Source organism: Tiliqua scincoides, chromosome 9, assembly GCF_035046505.1.
Source record: "Tiliqua scincoides isolate rTilSci1 chromosome 9, rTilSci1.hap2, whole genome shotgun sequence".
Taxonomy (NCBI): domain Eukaryota; kingdom Metazoa; phylum Chordata; class Lepidosauria; order Squamata; family Scincidae; genus Tiliqua; species Tiliqua scincoides.
The window spans coordinates 31269682-31290397 of NC_089829.1; the positions used below are offsets into that span (position 1 = coordinate 31269682).

Below are 20716 nucleotides of genomic sequence, written 5' to 3' on the forward strand. Positions count from 1 at the left end.
CTTCAATACGAGCTCAGACACCAAACTTCAATTCTTTGCACTGAGCTGTTTGATGCATTTATACCAGACAATCCTTTCTCTTTCCAATTAGTTCTCTGACTGGTTATGTTTCATCAACGGCAACTGCCAGATTAAATGCCTTACTTGACCATCTTCACCCAACCTACTTTGATGTTCACTTTTTTCCAGCTTCGGAATACCTTTTGGATGAAGATCAGACAGCATTAAACAGAATTACTAATTAATTAAGTAAAGTTAAATTTTAAACACTGTTTGTTGTGTTAGCCAGAAGCCTCAACAGAACAGGCCTTTCCCATCTCTGCAGAGATCAAAGGAGATAGTTTTCCTCTGCTACCTCTCCCCACCCCCTTCTCTCCAAAATTAGCAAGTCCGGGCTCGAAAGAGCTGATGAAATGTTCAATTGCTATGCATTGAAAGGATTTTTTTTTTTTTGACATTGCAAGATTAATGCCATTGAAAGTCCAGAACATTCATTGCTCACCACTGATGTTTCAGTCTCAGGATTTGCATAGCAAGGTACCTTGAATCAAGTCACATTACTGGTCCCTCTAGCTCAAAACTATTCCAGTAGCACTCCACAGTTTCAGACAAGGGCTTTTCCCAGCCCTACCCAAGAGATGTTGCCTCAGATTGAACCTGGGACCTTACACATGTCAAGCAGGGGCTCTGCTTCTGAGCTCTAGATGAACGTACAAAGTCACCACCTATTGAATCAGACCACTGGTCCATCTAGCTCTGTAACATTGACCTGAATCGCAGTGTCTTTCCAGAGTTTTGGACAGGGGTCCTTCCTAGCCTTGCATGGACATATCAGAAGAGGCTCTTTGGCCTCTTCTTCAGGCCAAAGAGCGCTATACCACTCAGTTATGGCCCTGTCCCCAACGCATAAATGCTTCTGTTGGAGCAGCATTAACAATGTCGACTCCAGGGCTTGAACCAGCAACTTCAATATCTGGGGACTAGCCTAGGGAGCTGGGTTGGAGTTAGGGACTCATACCTTTGAAGAGCTGCCATTGACTCAGACAGTATCATCCAAAATAGCCCTTAGGCCCAAATCCTAACCAACATTCCAGCATTGACCTAGCTGTGTCAGTGGGGCATGTGCTGCATCCTGAAGTGGGGGACAGTTACCTTGAGAGGCCTCCTCAAGGTAAGAGAATGTTTGTTCCCTTACCTTGAAGCTGCATTGCCCTTACCTCGGTGCTGGAAAGTTAGTTAGGATTGCATCCTTAGTCACTTTTCCCCCCCGTAAACCTTCTGTATGCTTAATAAGGGGCTCACTACCTCCCCTTCACTAGCTCATCAATAGTTCTGACCCTGGATAACCCAGTCCATTTCAAGGACCAGTTCATTCCTCTCCCAGATTATACCAACTCTGGTTGGCCCACACACCCAATCTGTGCAGGGGAGGGTGTGTCCTGGGATTGCCAACCTCTTGGCATTGTATAGCCATCCTCTGAACTAATAGTGGAGAGGAGCCCAATTGCAGAGAGAACCACCCAGAATAATGCACTGATTTATTCTCTTTGCCAAGGCTGCTGTGTGCTTATTTAGGTTGGCAGCCATGATTATAGAGCCAACTCATTCCTCTCGCAGCACAACCCAATTTTTACATATTTATGTTTCCACAGTAATTTTGCCTTTTCACTTTAAGGCAACCCCCCCCCCCCACAGTCCCTTCAGGGCTTATTTTAAAGTCCTAAGGAAAAGCCTACATGACGCTATTCAAATGAAGACTGTGTAGGTAATGTCATTAATAATGCAGGCTTTGATTACTGACTGGTCCTGTCTAACTCAGATGTTCAAGGAGAGAGCTGGGTTTCTGCCACATTGGCAATGATAAGAGCTCTGAAGATTCCAAGACGAGGGAATAATCGTATCAACCTTTTCATCAAAATTGCTTCCCACGGGAGAAGCTGTCACAATGACCCTCACATCGCTAATCGTCAAGAAACAAAGCTTCTGAGACCAATCGCAAACGTTCTCCTTGTTGCTATGAACCCAGCACGCAACCAAAAAAGTATCTGCTGTTGCAGGTTTGGAGTCTCAACTAATCCAGCTGTATAAGCTCTCTCAACTAAAACAGGAAACTGGATCTCACTGCTGTCCTTTGAAAAACAAACGCACAAGCACATCAACGATTAGAAAGTTTAGGAGAAGAGATCTTGCATAGCTATCTACCTGACATGCTAGTTTACGTGCAGGGAGTTGATTATGCAGGGGAGGAGAGCATTCAAGCAAACCTACGGGGGGGGGGAAGGGTGACCAGATACAATGGAGGACACAGGGTTTATACTTTTGTAAAGAAGAGGGAATTTTGGCAAGTGCAGCTCTTTAAACCCTTCCATGTTGAGCTGCACCTGCCAAAATGCCCTCTTCTCTACAATGGTTAAAGGTATAGGCGTGCTGTCATCCATTGTATCTGGTCCCCTGGTTTTGGGGTTTGGCCGGGTCAGAAATTGGTCAAGTACTGACACCCGTAGCAGGGTCTATTGAAGTCTATTGAAGTAGCAGGTTGACACGTGTACCTTCAAAGTAGGGGATATACTAATGCCCAATGAGCAACTATTATTATTATTAACAGTATGTATATGCCACTTTTCAACTAAAAAGGGTGGTGGGGCACCATGCAAGGGGCCCAGTTTTGCCTCGAGACCCCTAGCAACCTAATGCCAGCACCTATATTCTGAAGTGGTACGGTCTAGTAAGAGTGACACCACTAGATTGTGAGGAACATATAGCGTGGGTTACACAGGACTGTGTGATTGGATTAGTTTACTTTTGCAGCAAACATAGAGGGCATGCATGGATTCAGTCCCATTGCCAGTAGGCAAATTTAAGAGAGGGGAGTATTAATGTGGGCAACCAAGTCTGCCCTAATGTGGCTCCGTTGCTAGAGTCCTGGACAGGGGAGGAAAAGCTTATATCCCCTTGCCAGCATGGAGCTTGCTAGATGACTCTGGACAAGGCACAAGATTATTGTGAGGATAACAAGGACGGGCTCCTGTGTATCACCCGAGCTCTATGAAGAATACAAATGCAATGCCTAAAATAGGATTGTTGCTTAATTGAAGCGTTCAAGTGGCCTCTCCCCCTCCCCTTTGGAGCCATTCACCATTCGGAGGTGTTTGCTTCTGTTTTGCTCCCCCCCCCCCCCGGCCCAGAATGGCTCCAAAGGGGAGAGGAAGGGCCCACTTGCATGCTGTGTGAGGCTCCATGCAAAACTTAGTGCTTTGCACCCCCTCTAGCTGTCTATGTCACTGACTGTACTCCTGAATGTGTATAGAAAAGTCTTCTGGTTGCATCCAGGAGGTGGTCTGAGGCCTGGGGAGGCTGCACCTCAGAATACCTCCTGGATGAAACTGGAAGGTACTTTCAGCTGAAACTAGGAGTCCTTTCTGCAGGAGTCCTGCAGAAATCGGTATCTGTGGGGATCCAGGAACAGATCCCCTGCAGATACTGAGGTCTGACTGTATCATACCACTCTAAAGGACAAATCATTATTTCTTAAAACACAGGAACTTGGTCTAGTTTCACTGACGTTCAAAACCATCTTCACTGAATCCAGTGGAACGACTTTGGTGGGATCGTCACCTTTCAGCACAATCCTATACGTGTCTACTCTGAAGTAAGTATCATTGAGTTCAGTGGGACTTACTCGCAGGTAAATGTGAATAAGATACAGCCTTTGGCATATCCCACCTTACAGGAAGCCCTCCTCTCCTGTATCCTAGTTGGGATTCACCTTCACTCCTGCATTCGTGACTAGAACATAAATGTTCGCATTCAGCAGCATGGGGTGGGAGGGGGGAAGAATCCTGCCATTTCTCAAGGGATCTACAAACGTTGTCAACAAGCAACATTTTCCCCCCCTCTTGGATATTTTGCTATCAAAGAAAAAAAATTGAAGCATCATTCCAACACAGTTTTTGGAAGTCAAAGCCTGTGTCAGGAGGATGCTGTGCCATTTGGACTACATTCTCTTTGTGGGTTATGACACCAGTTGCATTCTTCAATATTACATTCAAAGCGAGACAAAACGGGTCACTTCAATGTTTTTATTTCTTCCCTGCCTCCTCTCCTCCCTCCCAAGGAAGATGGGGTGGGGAGAGTTTCCATCTACCAAACAGCTGGTTTCTAGGCTGTCTTCAAAGGGGAACGGCTGCTTCAGGTTAATTCCAACAGCCCCATAACTTCATATTTATTATTTGTTTTTAACGAAGAAGCTAATTATGGTTCTATAAAAAAGGACTAGGCACGGGGAGGAGAAAGATGGGGGAAGTGAAACTGGCTCTCTTCCAAATAAATGGCATTTTCTCTCTCTCTCTCTACAGCAATATAAGGTTGACTGGTGCAAGAGCTTTGAGGTTTGGATATGATTGAGATGAAACATCTGTTGGGGGGGAAATGTGAAGGGGGGGACTTTTTCCACTAAAAATACATCTTTTTTTTCCCCTTCCTCAGCAAACTTAAAACATATGATGAAATTCAACTTTTAAAATATAACCCTGAAGCTACTTGAAAACTATAAAAGTTGCCTCCGTATCTGAAGCAAGTCAGAAATTCCACTGTTCATGCTGAGCTTTTATGAAGAGCAGACTTTAGGAGAAAGAGAGGGGGGGAAAAAGCTTGTAATCTGTCTAGGTAACAAAGGCCACTTGTTCTGCCGGCTGAGGTAAAACTTTAGGTTTCTGTAGCTACTCCAAGCAGAAGTGGAGTTGAAGCAAACAATAGGCCCCCTGCCTGTGATGTACTTTCAATCTGGGACAGCAAGCTGGTCAAAGCAATATCTTTTTTTTCCAGGTATTTTTTTTCTTCTGCACCCCCCCCTTTTTTTTTTTTTTGCAATTGCTGCTATATGTCTGTAGTCGTGTGTTTGCTACAGATTCACCAAGACAAAGGCATGGCTGTGTCTGAAAACATTTGGCCCCAAGGGCTTCCAGTACTTAACCAGCCTTACAAACTTTATGAAAAGACAGCTCCTAAAATTCAGTTTCCCTGCAAGTGATGCCAGTTATCTGGAATGCCTGTGTCTGGATGAGAAAGGAATGGGCTGTTAATTACACACACACAGCCTTAGAATGCCATTGCCCCCTCCCCTAGTTTTCAAATATGAAAAGGACCATCTTCTTCCATGTGTGCCCTTCCTGTATGTTCCAGAAGTGGTGTAGCTAAACTGGGGCAAAGGAGAGTATATGGTCCCCATAGTGAAGTGTTGGTTTTCTGCCAACTCTATGGGCGGGGGGGGGGGGGGAGAAGATTGACAGCACCTACTGGAAGTGCGAAATCGGCCCTCCCACTCAGACTTGCCCTCTTACAATGGAGCTGTTTCTGGGGCCAGGGCTGCACATGCACAGAGGAGGGGGTGACACGATGACGCGGGGGTGTCATTGCGTCACCTTGTCTTGGGTACCCATCCCCCAGCTAAGCTACTGCATACCAGTCATTTCAGGCCTTCTAAATCACAGTGGGCATCTGTGATTTAGAAGAACAGTGGGCATCTGTTACTAACAGCGTAACACTTTCAGTTTGAGTTTGTAGAATGGTTGGCAACCTTCAGTCTCGAAAGACTATGGTATAAGCCTACAGTACCCGGTATTCCCAGGCGGTCTCCCATCCAAGTACTAACCAGGCCTGACCCTGCTTAGCTTCCGAGATCAGACGAGATCCGGCATGTGCAGGGTAATGTGGAATGCCCTCCCTACAAAGGCCCAGATGGCGTCTACTTTGCACTCCTGCAAGAGAGGCACAAAAACTTGGTTTTTGTGTTCAAGGGAGGGGGAGAATTCCAGATGTGGTGGTGAGCGGGTGAAATTGTACTTTCCAAGCTTTGAATGTTTGTAATTTTATTTTATTGCAGCCTTTTAACTAGTTGAATTTTGCTAAGACTAAGCTCAACAAAAGATAACAGACCTCGACTTCAAATGCTCCACTGAAAACACACTTTGTTGGGCATGGATTAAAAATGGATCAACTTTTGAGAGAGCAGCATGGTCTTTGGCTTCACTGTCAACAATACATAGATAAACCAGAACACGGGCAAGACTAAGAGAAAATATCCTCTGTTCTCACATCATTGCTGGAAAATTAAAGGGGAAAAGTAGAACTTTTGTGCCTCCAACCAAGAACACTAAATCAATGGTATGCATTGCATTTCAAAACAGTTTATTTTCAAATAGTGACTTGCTTTGTTCCCTTGATATATATATACATTGTTCATGGTGGTAGCTGATCTGCAGTGGAGTTCAACTGTAGTGTATATGGATACTGTATATATTTTTGGCTCAACCCAGGCAGCAATAGCCTCCTGAATTTGTACGGAACTGCAGAAGAGATGTTTCCATTAGGGCAGTGGTTCCCAAACTTACCTGGACCTTACCTGGATCCGACGACCCTGCAGTTTGTTTTTCCTGACTCAGTTGGGTGCTGCCATCTTGGAGCATGTGAAATTTTGTGAGATCCAATACAGCGGCACTGAAATCTCACAAGATTTCATGAGATCCAAGATGAGCCCAGTTTTGCAAGATTTGGACACCACCATCTTGAGAACCAATATGGTGGAGCCCGGGAGAACAGGTAGGGAGGCCATCAGGGACAACCTATGGCCCCCCATGAGAATGCTGCAATGCCCTAAGGCAATGGTTTCCAAACTCTCCAATAGAGTTTGCTCTGCTGTCTTTCCAGGGGAGGGGGTGGTGACAGAATCTCCACAATCATGCTGCCACGGCACAAAAAAGGTTTTTTCATACTTATTGGGGGTCGCTGTGGCCCTCCCTGCACCTCAGAACTGCACTGAAACGCAACTGCAACCCATTTCCAGTTTTTGTCGATCAGTTGTTCTTCAGTCTCAGAAGACTCTGGTATTGCACTCTGAATGGTGGTTCTGGTGTCCCTTCCACACTGGGAGCAAGTGCAGTTTGTCCCTGGTCTGTCTTCCTGGCTATGGGCCTTCCTTCTTTGCCTCTTTGCCTCAGTCTGTTGGCCAAGTGTCTCTTCAAACTGGGAAAGACCATGCTGCACAGCCTGCCTCCAAGCGGGACGCTCAGAGGCCAGGGTTTCCCACTTGTTGAGGTCCATTCCTAAGACCTTCAAATCCCTCTTGCAGATGTCCTTGTATTGCAGCTGTGGTCTACCTGTAGTGCACTTTCCCTGCATGAGTTCTCCATAGAGGAGATCCTTTGTGATCCGGCCATCGCCCATTCTCACGACATGACCAAGCCACTCCAGGCGTCTCTGTTTCAGCAGTGTATACATGCTAGTGATTCCAGCTTGTTCCAGGACTGTTTTGCTTGGAACTTTGTCCTGCCAGGTGATACTGAGGATGAGTCGGAGGCAGCACATATGGAAAGCGTTCAGTTTCCTCTCCTGTCAAGGAGTCCATGACTCACTGCACTGCAGAAGTATACTCAAGACGCAAGCTGTGTAGACCTGGATCTTGGTATGTTCTGTCAGCTTCTTGTTGGACCATACTCTCTTTGTGAGTCAGTAAGTATGAAAAAGCCCATATTTGTACAGCAGTGCAATCATGGAAATCCAATCACCACCATCACCTACCCCTTAAGGGGGCAGAGACAGGGCTTCCCTGGCTGTGGTGCCACAAACCTCTGCCCTAAGGTGTCACGGTGCACACACTGGGAACTCCAGCATTAGGGACATTGGAACTACCTCACATTCATCAAAACTCACGTCAAGCTGTGAGCTTAACTGGCTGTCACTAACAAATCAGTAATTCCTGAACTATGCAACATATAAGCTTGCAACAGAAACACAATAATTCATTCATCTATTTATTATTAAGGGAGGCTGTGGGGGTAAAACTGAACAGCACAATCCTATGCATGTCTACTCAGCAGTAAGTCCCACTATGTTCAATGGGGCTTACTCCTAAGAAAGTGTGTACAGGACTGCAACATAAGTTAAAATGCAATTAAAAAATCAAATTAGAAAAGCAGAAATTCGGAAGAACACATAAAATTCCAGCATTTAAAACAACTCAGTTAAAAATGACAGATCTAAATGACCAGGGCAGCTAGTAAAGTCTTTACTTGGTGCCAAAAAGAAAACAAAGATGGCGCCAGGTGAGCTTCCCTACACCAGGTATTACAGAAGTGGAGGCCACAAAACTCTACTGCTGGTCATCACCTGCATTACTCCTGATGGTAAAAGGAGTTGGAGAAGGGTCTCAAAGAAAGACTTAAACATCCAGACAAGCCAGTGTGGAAAGAGGCAATTTTTTAGATACTATAGGACAGCCTTAGGGTGTCATGGTGCACTCACAGGGGTACTGCAGGATGTCCCCACTGGCCCCTTCTACCTGTAGATCCAGATAGATCTCCCAGAAATCCCATTTGGGTGGGATCATGCAAGATTTCATAAGATCCAAGATGGCTATGCCTGGCTGAGCCAGGAAGAAGAGGTTGAGGGGGCGCCGTGACCCCAATAAGTTTGGGAACCACTGCTATAGGAGGTTGTGCCTGAAGAAAATTAGTCATGATTCAATGCCACTGAAGTTCATGAGATAAGTTAGTCATGACTGGATACAAAGGAAGTCTTCTTATCCTGGGTCAAACCATTAGTACATTAAGCTAATCTATAGTGAAGGAACATCTACACTTAAAAACAGCAGCTGTCCAGGGTTTTAGACACAGTCCTTCGTAGCTCTGCCTAGAAATACCAAGGATTGACCTGGGACTCTCTTCACTCAAAGTACATGCTCTTCCACATAGCCAGGGATCTCATGCCCAAAGGCACACAGATACAACCCAGAGTGTTTTACTGCTACAAGCCGCCTAGACGCTATTTTATGGGGAAGGTAACCTAGAAATTTTACAAATAAATAACATCAGTCATCACGCCAAACCACAGCTAAATTCCTTGAACCACGGGGTATGGCGTGATGCCTGACCCAAGCCTACGCTGGAAGAGTTATCGTTCAACCTGAAATTTCAAAATCCAGCAAGACTCACCATTCTAAAACAGAAACACTTGCTTTAATTGCCAACTCTTGAAAAGGGAACTGTTCGAATCACAAAAAGAAGTTTACCTTCCTCCCCCGCTACCCCTTAAATTGCCATACAACGTAAGACTTTCCTCTTGCACAGGGTGAACAACCTACCTGTTTCTTACAATTTCCTGGATCTTTATATGACCGCAGGAAAATGTCTGCTAAGCCCTACCAGTCTCGTGTTCTTTGGTGATTTTGATTTTTCCTGCCAAACCAAACAGCTTGCTCTTGGCACCAAATACCATTTTCCTCCTGCTTTATGCTTACTGGTCCCTTTCCCATTTCCCATTAACCAGCTTATCATCCTCCAGATCAGGTGGTGCTTGGCTCTTTTGGCACGTAATCGACTGTATAAAGAGGCGCCTCAAGTTTAGGGAACTTCATGCCGCCATATGCCAAACCAAGCCACCTCCGCCTTTTCATCTGGCTTACTGCAATCCCCCCTCCCAAGGGCCCCTGTGAATGTGGCTGGCTTTCCTCTGGCACCCAGCCCAATCTCTGTGGGCTGCATCAGTCAAGTGTGGGGTTCTGTGGGGGACTGACAGGACCAGGATCAAGGGCAGGGATGGGGCGTTTCCAGCCAGAGCAACATGGGCGACAAGACAACCATGCTTCAGAGCAACGTCCATATTGTTGCTCAGCAAAGGTTTCAGAAACTGATGCTGACGGTGGAAAAACACAACTATGTCTATCCAAGAGTATGCACGAGAATGTTTGGATGTGCTATGTAATGTGCGTAAGTGAACATGAACAGAATTAGCCGCTGATCCACTCCACATCATTCCATAAAACCCACTCAAAGTGCCCTAGGGCACCGTGGTGCATTCACAGAGGCACCATACGATTCTCCGGCAGCCCTTTCCTCCTGGCTGTTCCACTATCTTGCCAGGATTGGCACGATCTCATACTATTCAAGTGAGACACATAAGATTTTGAGGAAGTGTGGTGTGGTTGTGGTGGTAGTGCCACAACAGGGTACCATGGATGAAGGGCACTATGACCTGCTCTTGCGTGCAGTTATTCACACATTTATTTATTAAATTTAGATCCTGCCTTTTTTGTCATGCAGCTCAAGTTGGCTTAACTGAGGCTCCCAAGTGGTCATCCAAACAGGTAATGACCAGACCTAGACCTACTTAGCTCCTCCAAGGTAGCTGTATCAGCTACTCCGAACAGTGGGGTCTTGTGAGTGATAGCACTCCATCTCTGGAAACCCAGAGGCAATCAATGAATATAATTGACATGGTGACTTTACATGCACTGATGATGTATATCTGTAGGGTTCCTGTGATACACTGAAACACACTATTTTCACTACCCAATACAGAATGAGATATTTTTAAAACCTTCTGTCTGTGGCTGCAGTCATGGGATCACCCTGTTCAAGGTGGGAAAGGTTAGCCCAGTATAAACTGGACACGCATATCTCTAACAACTTCTATGCGCTTGATATTCATGACTTTCAATTCCAAGCAACAGAAGAGAATTTGATAAGAAATGAACTGGGCCAACTGAAGCCACCAGTGACTAAATTGATCTCCAAGGTTCGTTTGCTTAACTTTGGCATGCTCAGCGCAATCATGTGGGAGAAAAATCCAATTGTCCCAAATTTAGAGTGATTTGTGAAGCAGAAAAATCAAAGGCAGGTACAGGCTGAAATGCTGGTCAAACAGTTCCTTTTTGCCTGCCGCTCAGTAAACAGAGTAGCCCCAATTGTGTCCTCCCCTCTTGTCAAGCATCAACACTGAGTCAACAACCCGCTCTCGTGGCTTAAGGCTTTTGATGTTTACTTTGTTCTTTCCACAGTTCAAAAGAAAGCACTAATGCAGCAGTCCTCTTACCAAATACAATCTTAATCCCAGAATCCAGAGCCTTTTGCTGTTGACCAGTTAAGTCTGTTAAGACGAAAAGGATTTGATCAAGCTTTACATAACAACCCAGAAGTTAAATCCAGCGTCTTCTTTTGGACCGATCCGACAGTTCTTTTTATCTTTGCTGCTCAGATGGCTTGTTAATAATGGGTGGGGGGGGGAGAGTAGTAATGAAATTGACAATGTAAAAAACAAAAACAAGGAATTCAATTATTCTATAATTGGCACTTTGTATTCTCAGGCCTATTTCTGTTGCGAAACAATGACATACTCTAAATCTCAGCGTGCCAATGCAATGAAAGTCTCGGATCCTAGGAAGAAACAAATTGAAAAATTGCTATTTCTTTCACTGACTGTTTTATGGAATTGTCCAGATCAATGACATCACATTGACCAAATCAATGACATCACAACCAATAGAATGCTACCTGGTACACTACTGTCATAATACCAACAGATGTATCAGGAAAGCATCACAAAATGCTGGTGCATAAGAAAAGGGAGAAGAATGTAATGTCCAGTACGCAATGATCGCCACAATACAGGCCATCCTTGAGAATCTGAATTAATACTGGGGGCATTAGTTGGACGGAATGTTGGGACAGATCCACAGGAGGCATGAGGGTTCAAAGATTTGAAGGACAAGGTCAGAGCTAAGGAGTCCATTGAAATTGAGGCTAGGATGCAGGAGAGTAGACAGAGAAGTTGTCTGAAAGAGGTTGCCTAGAACAAAGAGGGAGCCAAACAATCAAGTCCAGTTCCCAGCTGTTGCCTAGGTAAAGGGCCTGGAAGTGTTTAGAGTTGGGCCAAATGAGAAGGAATCAATGGGATGTCTTGTGGATGGTACCATGCTCCTATTTCCTTCACGTGACCATCTGTGGATGCTGAGACAGCACAGGCTCAGCACCCACAGATATTCAAATCCGCGGGAGTCAAGCCCACAGGTAACGAGGGCCCACTGTATAAAATAACATTTTAGTTAACAGTCCACTGATGATCACACTAGATAGCAAGAACCATGAACATGCTCAAGAAGGGACCTTCCTGACTTTCATTTATATAGCCAACTTTTTACAAATGGGTGATAAAATGGTCTAAAGCAGAATCAGCTACATTTTACTGGACGTGGGTGGGGGACTATATCCATCAGGCTCTTGCCACTCACCACCAAACATATCACAAGTGGTGCAATGGACATTTTAATCTTCCACTGACAAAGTAACATGCCTGAAGTGCTCATTAGCTAATGGAGCACGGCTTCCGATCTAACCGTGACACTGCATGACTTTTGCAATGTGAAACAATAAAGGGAGACTCTTGAGATTCGATATGAATACATTTAAGTTCTGAAAGGACTTTTTGTTAACATGGCTCCATTGCATTAAACGGTCAAGAAGATTGTGGAGGATGACCTCTTGCTGGAACATAAGACATGACTGGTAGGGGGCTGGGGGTGGGGCAATGATCAAAGCACAAGATACCCATTCTAAGAAGACAAGGACATAAGTCACAAAAAGCAAACATTTCCCTGCCTGCTGCTGCCGGGGAAATCAAGATACTTCTCCCAACATGAGAATGCCTTCTTATGCTCCTCATTACTCCTAGCATTTAGCATTCAGGAGTAATGACCAGCAGAGGGTCGGGAACACAACATGTCAAACAAAACAATTCTACTCCCTACAGGTAGGAATTGCTGTTGGCTAGCTGAAGAATATCATATGCTGAATATGAGCTTAGCCTTAAGGGGGCTTTATGGCAGGCTTCTGTAACACCACTGCTCAAGGGAATGCAGTGATTGAGATATGTCTGCAGCTACACTCCACAGAAGTGAATTTAAGTTTGTGCTGTAGTGGCATTTTGTACCCTGTTTATATAGCTTCTACTGGCAAATACAGTGGGCTCTTGGAATCTGCAGAACAGTTCCTGGACTCCCCCCCCCCCCACACACACACACACAAGTGTATACCAAAATCCGCAGATGCTGGAATCTTTGAGGGAGGGGTCACAGAACCATAATAACTTATCTGGAGGCTGCGCCTGGCCCTCCAGAGGTGGCACGTAGCCTTGCGACCTCCTCAGAAGCTTCCTGGACGCAACCAGAAGTCATTTGTGATTCACACCAGCAACGTCCAAACACCTTAAGATGCCTTCTCCTTAGGACAATTTTGGATGCAACCAGAAGTCAGTGGAGAACCACCCCCAAGCCTGACTCTACTTTGATTCTCCATTGCTTGAAATGTGCCTCCCATAATATTTTTGCATCTTCATTTTCAACGCCTTTCTCACTTTTGTAGTCTCACCATTTTTTGGCCTCAGGTAGCTTGTATTTTTTACAGATGTTCCACTGTGTTATTGCTGCGACCTTGTCCTGCCTTTGTTTATAGTCCATTTGTGCAACCTCATTACAGCAACTAATTAAGTGGTCCACTGTTTTATCTCTTTCCTTACAGAAATGGCACTTGCTGTTCATTGTTGCTTTTTCAATTTTTGCTTTTATTGCACTTGTTCTTAGTGCCTGTTCCCATGCAGTCATTATTAGACCCTCTGTTCCCTTTTTTGAGCCACTGCCAGGTCTTGGTAATGTCTGGTTTTCTATTTATATCTGGCAAATATTGTCCATGCAGTGGCTTATTTTCCCACATTTCTGCTTGGTTCATTATTTGTTCTTTCTTGTAAACCCACATTGTTTTGTTAGTATTTAATAATTTCTCGTTTTTAATCATTTTAAATGTGTTCTCTTTGCTATTTTTTATACATTCTTCCTCTTTTTTCTTCCTCTACTTGACGGACTTGCAGCATTCCTCTTCCATGGGAGCTGTGAGGGAAACACAGTCTATCCACATCACTGCGGGGGTGCACAGTATGATGAATGGTCATTATTTTCCTGGACTTCTGGGCTATTTTCCTGGTCTTATGGGTCTCTAGTTCTGCCTGAGATATCATCATCATCATTATACTGCCTTCCTTATAGACTTGAGTATCATAGACTCAAGGTGGTTTACACAGGCAAGCTGACCATAAGCCCCCTTTTTAAAAATAGGGTTTTTACAAGTGTTGTTCTATGAGAGAAACTCACAGAACCATAAGAACATAAGAACAGCCCCACTGGATCAGGCCATAGGCCCATCTAGTCCAGCTTCCTGTATCTCACAGCGGCCCACCAAATGCTCCAGGGAGCACACCAGATAACAAGAGACTTGCATCCTGGTGCACTCCCATGCATCTGGCATTATGACATCACCCATTTCTAAAATCAGGAGGTTGCACATACACACCATGGCTTGTAACCTGTAATGGATTTTCCCTCCAGAAACTTGTCCAATCCCCTTTTAAAGGTGTCCAGGCCAGATGCCGTCACCACATCCTGTGGCAAGGAGTTCCACAGACCAACCACATGCTGAGTAAAGAAATATTTTCTTTTGTCTGTCCTAACTCTCTCAACACTCAACTTTAGTGGATGTCCCCTGATTCTGGTGTTATGTGAGAGTGTAAAGAGCATCTCTCTATCCACTTTATCCTTCCCATGCATAATTTTGTATGTCTCAATCATGTCCACCCTTAAGCGTCTCTTTTCTAGGCTGAAGAGGCCCAAATGCCGTAGCCTTTCCTCATAAGGAAGGTGCCCCAGCCCAGTAATCATCTTAGTTGCTCTCTTTTGCACCTTTTCCATTTCCACTATGTCCTTTTTGAGATGCAGCAACCAGAACTGGACACAATACTCCAGGTGTGGCCTTACCATCGATTTGTACAACGGCATTATAATATTAGCCGTTTTGTTCTCAATACCTTTTTTCTAATGATCCCAAACATAGAATTGGCCTTCTTTATTGCTGCCGCACATTAGGTCGACACTTTCATCGACCTGTCCACCACCACCCCAAGATCTCTCTCCTGATCTGTCACAGACAGCTCAGAATCCGTTAGCCTCTATGTGAAGTTTTGATTTTTTGCCCCAATGTGCATGACTTTACACTTACTTACACTGAAACATATATGCCATTTTGCTGCCCATTCTGCCAGTTTGGAGAGATCCTTCTGGAGCTCCTCACAATCACTTCTGGTCTTCACCACTTGGAAAAGTTTGGTGTCATCTGCAAACTTTGCCAACTCACTGCTCAACCCTGTCTCCAGGTCATTTATGAAGAGGTTGAAAAGCACCGGTCTCAGGACAGATCCTTAGAGCACACCGCTTTTCACCTCTCTCCATTGTGAAAATTGCCCATTGACACCCACTCTCTGTTTCCTGGTCTTCAACAAGTTCTCAATCCATGAGAGGACCTGCCCTCTAATTCCCTGACTGTGGAGTTTTTTCAGTAGCCTTTGGTGAGGGACCGTGTCAAACGCCTTCTGAAAGTCCAGATATATAATGTCCACGGGTTCTCCCACATCCACATGCCTGTTGACCTTTTCAAAGAATTCTAAAAGATTTGTGAGGCACAAATTCTAAAAGGTTTGTTTGTCTATGAGTTTTGAGATTCTATCTTTGATGAGGCATTCCACCATCTTACCCAGTATAGATGTTAGGCTGACTGGCCTATAGTTTCCCGGGTCCCCCCTCTTTCCCTTTTTAAAGATAGGCGTGACATTTGCTATCCTCCAATCCTCTGGCACAGTGGCCGTTTTGAGGGACAAGTTGCATATTTTAGTCAAGAGATCAGCAACTTCATTCTCCAATTCCTTAATAACTCTTGGGTGGATACCATCAGGGCCCGGTGACTTATTGATCTTTAATGTATCAATGAGGTCTGAAACATCTTCTCTTTTAACCTCTATCTGACTTAATTCCTTGGTCAGGAGGGACCGTTTGGGCAGCAGTATCTGCCTGAGGTCTTCTGCCGTGAAGACAGATGCAAAGAACTCATTTAATTTCTCTGCCATCTCTAAGTCTCCTTTTATCTCCCCTTTCCCTCCCTCACCATCCAGAGGGCCAACTGCTTCTCTGGCGGGTTTCCTGCTTCTAACGTATTTGAAGAAGCTTTTATTATTCCCCTTAATGTTGCTGGTCATGTGTTCCTCATAGACTCACTTGGCCTCCCGTATCACCTTCTTACATTTCTTTTGCCACTGTTTATGTTCCTTTTTATACTCCTCATTAGGGCAAGACTTCCATTTATGGAAGGAAGCTTCCTTGCCCTTTACGGCCTCTCTAACTTGGCTGGTTAGCCATGCGGGCACCCTCCTGGACTTAGTTGAGCCCTTCTTCCTTTGCGGTATACACTTCTGCTGGGCCTCTATTACTGTTGTTTTAAGCAGTCTCCATGCACTCTGGAGAGATTGGACTCTTTTTACCTTCCCTTTCAATCTCTTTCTAACCAGCCTCCTCATTTGAGGGAAGTTCGCTCGTCGGAAGTCAAGGGTTTTTGTGAGAGATTTGCCCGGTATTCTTCCCCTGACGTGCATGTCAAAACGGATCGCAGCATGATCACTGTTCCCCAATGGCTCTGTAACATTGACTTCTCTAACCAGGTCCTGAGTACCGCACAATATTAAATCCAGAGTCACCTGTTCTCTGGTGGGCTCCAAGACTAGGTTCTCTAAGGTACAGTCATTTAACATGTCAAGGAATCCGGACTCCTTTTCCTGACCAGAACACAAATTGACCCAGTCTATATGAGGATAATTGAAGTCCCCCATGATTACAACCCTGCCCCTCCTTGTCACCTCCTGATCTGTTTCCTCATTTCAAGGTCCCCTTCCGGTTTCTGGTCTGGAGGACGATAGTACGCCCCCAGTATTACATCGCTCCACAGGCCTGGTAATTTAACCCACAGAGATTCTGTGGTGGACCCACCTACAATCTCTACTTTGCTGGATTCTATCCCTTCCTTAACATAAACGGCCACCCCACCTCCAACACGCCCCTCCCTGTCCCTTCTGTAGAGTTTATAGCCCGGGAATGCCCCAGGATGGGCTGCTTATTAGTTCCTTTATCCCTGCATCCTCTCATTGTGCCAAACCATCAATCACATCCCATCACTCTACCATTCCCAATTTCTTCTCCTACTCTGTCTTTACTTTGTTGTTGTTGTCCCATAGGGACGAGGAGTCCCGAACCAGATGCCCCTTGGCTCCTGTCAGCCTTCCCCCAGGGATCAGTTTAAAGCTGCTCTGCCACCTTTTTAAAGTTATGCACCAGCAGTCTGGTTCCATTCTGGTTCAAATGAAGCCCGTCCCTCTTGTACAGACCTTGCTTGTCCCAAAATGTTCCCCAGTGCCTAACAAAGGTAAACCCCTCCTCCCTACATCACCGTCTCATTCACGCTTGAGACCCCTGATCTCCGCCTGCCTAGCTGGCCCTGCATGTGGAACAGGTAGCACTTTTGAGAATGCTACCTTTGAGGTCCTGGCTTTCAACTTTCTATCTAATAGCCTAAATTTGGCCTCTAGGACCTTCCGGCTACACTTGCCCACGTCGTTGGTGCCGACATGCACCACAACCGCTACCTCCTCCCCAGCACTGTCTACCAGCCTGTCTACACTAGAAGTGATGTCTGCAACCTTCGCACCAGGCAGGCAAGTCGCCATGCGGTCCTCACATCCATCGCAAACCCCCCTCTGTCTCTTTCTGATAATCGAATCCCCCACTACAAGAAGCCCCTGACCCCCCTCCCGCCAAGGAGTATCCTGAGTGCATTTGGATACTGGCCTGTCCCCTGGAGAAGGGGTCCCCCCAGGGGATTGTTTCCCTCCTCTCCAGGATGACGTCCTCCAGCTCCAAGACTTCCCACCTGGGCAGCTGAGGACCTGCGCCCCTGAGGGTGGGACGAAGCCTGATCATCCCCGGAAGTCTCCCCATGGTCCTTCTCTGCCTGCCTCTGCTTCTCCAATTTGGCCACCAAGGCTCAAGGGAGCAGACGCATTCCCTGAATCCCTGGAGCTCCTTGCATCGAGGACACACCCATGACTTATGCCCCAGAGGCATATAGTCATACATGTGGCACTTGATGCAAAACACTGGATAGCCCCCACCCTGCTGCTGGCTGTCTGACTGCAAAGCTTTTTTTGGTTTGTTTCTGTTTAGGGGTGCTTAAAAACCCTACACTGGTTTGCTGCCCCGCTTCTCAAGGGAAGAGAAGGGCGGTATCTGGGGCCCTGGGGTATCCTTGCCCTGCTGCTGAACGTGCACAGATGCTAAACTTGCTGTGCCTTACCTGGCACTTTGTTCCCAAAGCACTTGGTTTCCCAGAGGCCACACGCGCTTCTGCAAACCATCCATTTCACCAGGTGTTTCCATTCATAGGGCAATCGTTGTCCTGGCTGCATAGCATTTGCACACATGTGAACAAAGCTAACTTTCCTTAGGCTGCAATCCTATGCAGATTTTCCTGGGGGAAAGCCCCATTGAAGACAGGAGGACTTACTTCTGAGTAGAGATTGCATGTTATACTAGTGAAATCTCCACGACCTGGACCTCTTGAAGGACCCTACTGTTATGTACACCACATAAATGTATTTTATTAACTGACAAAGAGACACTCCACAGGGGTTTGCTTCATCCACACATCTACACACACACACACCCCTTGCTGTTATGCACAAACAAGTTTCCTTCTCTTAAAAAAAAGTAGCTTTTTGTTGTTGTTTTAATGGTACCTTCCAGATGAAAGTGCTCATTCTCAGTTGCCTCCCGGTAACCTTCGCCAGCTGGATCCTATAACAATGAAACAACAAGGGGAGGTTACTGCTATGTTTACAACATGCAAAATAGTATTGCGTTAATGAACAACAATATTTATGCCAACGCTAATCTGGAAAGACATGCAAAAACGTCATCCAAGTGCATAGTGCAAGCTCCCATGAACCCCCAAGGATTGTAAAACACTGAACAGCACCCTGCAGTTTGCAAACTGATTTCAGATCAGATCACGGTCTTATCCACTCGTACACGACACTTGCACGGCTTTCCAGGGGCTCAGAATGGACTTGCTGAACTCCAATTCTTAAAAACAATAATGCATAAAGCAGGCTACTTTGTGAATGGAGACACACACTGCACCTTTGCAAATCAGTTTAGTTCCACATACTTATTTGATATAGTAATTTTCAATCACAAGCTTGGAATGCGTAGGAGAACAAAACAAACAGAGAAGAAAAGAGATTTATAGATTAAAATTACCTCTACAAGGCAGGTTAATACTTAGTATTGTCGTATTATCGTATTATTGTCGTCAGTCAATGCTATGAGAAATCTCAGATGGAATCTGTAACGGAGCAAGCAGTGTTTTCTTGCACATATAGCCAAACACTTGATTTAACCCCTGGGGGCTCGGGATAAGAATAAGCCCTCAGTTTGGCTGTACTTGTCGTAAGAGGCGACTAAACAGCCACCGGGTAGGTGGGACTCAGCCTGGGAAGGCAGCTCATCTGAGAGAAAGAAAACTCTGATCCCAAACCTCCACTGCCTTGTGGCCACATCCAGTTATAGAAAAGGCTTCAGGAGTCAACCTCCAGGCAAAATCCAGAGCCGGAGTCCCTGAGGCAGTTCATGGCTGAACACAGTCACGTTCTGGCAACTCCTGCGACGCCGCTGGAACCAACCGTACTGGCTTCTGCCTTTCCATTGGACCATTTCAGTGACGTGGAGAGGGGGGATTTGCTGCATGGGTAACAGTCTATCCTCCATATCTACTATACCCAGGCTTTGTGCACTGGAGAGGACACTCTGTTCCAGAACCACTATTCAGAACATGATACCATAGTCTTCCAAGACTGAAGGATGCCAACTGAATAGTTTGATTTTTTCCCAACAAAGCTTGCCAGTGACAAAGAACTCAGAAGCACCCCAAGCCTGACTCTACTCTGTTTCTCCAATGCTTGAAATGTGTCTCTTTCTCTCTCGCTCATCTGTCACATCCCTCAATTCTCTTGGTCAACTGAAGACATCAGAAGCCCTTCATCACCCTTCTGAATGTTATAAGGATGTCATAATCAGTTCAAACCTATATGAACTCTGGAATCTTGCAGGGTATCCAGTTCCAGGAAGCCACTATTTAATGGGAGACTGCAGAGAATGACACCCCAACACACAGACACACACACACACTTAGACTAAAGGATGAGAATATTTTAATATGTAGGGTTCCCTCTCTATCCACAGATCCCGTATTCTCAGTTTCTGTGGTGCACAAATTCCCCCGCATCATGCAAATGATTTCTCTGATCTCTGATTGCACCCCTCCTGTTTCTGTCTCCTGTTTCTGTGCTGTTTGCAATACTAACAGGAAGCAGGAAGTGCTAACAGGAAGCTGTTTGGAGGGCTGAGGACAATATGATGCATATCATCAAGTTCATAGAGCTTAGTGTTGCATTGTTGCCAGGGCAAAGAACTTTCTATAACTCTGTAGTTTTCCTCTTAGGACCTCTCAAGTTCTTTAGGGGTTCTTCTGTGACCAGATCAGTACCGTCAGAAAACATTCCTTGAAATGTAACTTCAGTATCAAAATGCTGCCAACTCCATTTGCAGAGATCTCCAAGCAGAGGTTCAAAAGGCACCTGATGGAGATGCTCTAGGGCAGTGATTTTCAATCTTTTTTGTCTCATGGCACATTGACAAGGTACTAAAATTGTCAAGGCACACCATCCGTTTTTTGACAATTGAAAAGGCACGCCATGCTGCTTGTGGGAGGCTCACATCTCCCAATGACCCTGCTAATAAATGACACACCCCCAAACTCCTGCGGCACACCTGCAGACCATTCGCAGCTCACCAGTGTGCCATGGCACACTGGTTGAAAATGGCTGCTCGAGGAGGATTTCCTGCTACAAGCAGGGGGGTTGGACTAGAACAGTGTTTCTCAACCAGTAGCATGGCTACCAACAG

General features: G+C 45.5%; 1 protein-coding gene and 1 pseudogene across 1 annotated transcript in view; both read right to left on the bottom strand.

The window, feature by feature from the left end:
- The window catches only part of NKD1 (NKD inhibitor of WNT signaling pathway 1), a 135361-nt gene that overhangs the window by 39170 nt on the left and 75475 nt on the right, over nt 1-20716 (bottom strand). The window contains exon 4 of the mRNA XM_066637728.1: nt 18490-18547. Coding sequence (XP_066493825.1) covers nt 18490-18547 — 58 coding nt within the window. The remainder of the gene's footprint in view (nt 1-18489; nt 18548-20716) is intronic.
- LOC136660813 (5S ribosomal RNA) lies at nt 5602-5717 on the bottom strand (annotated as a pseudogene).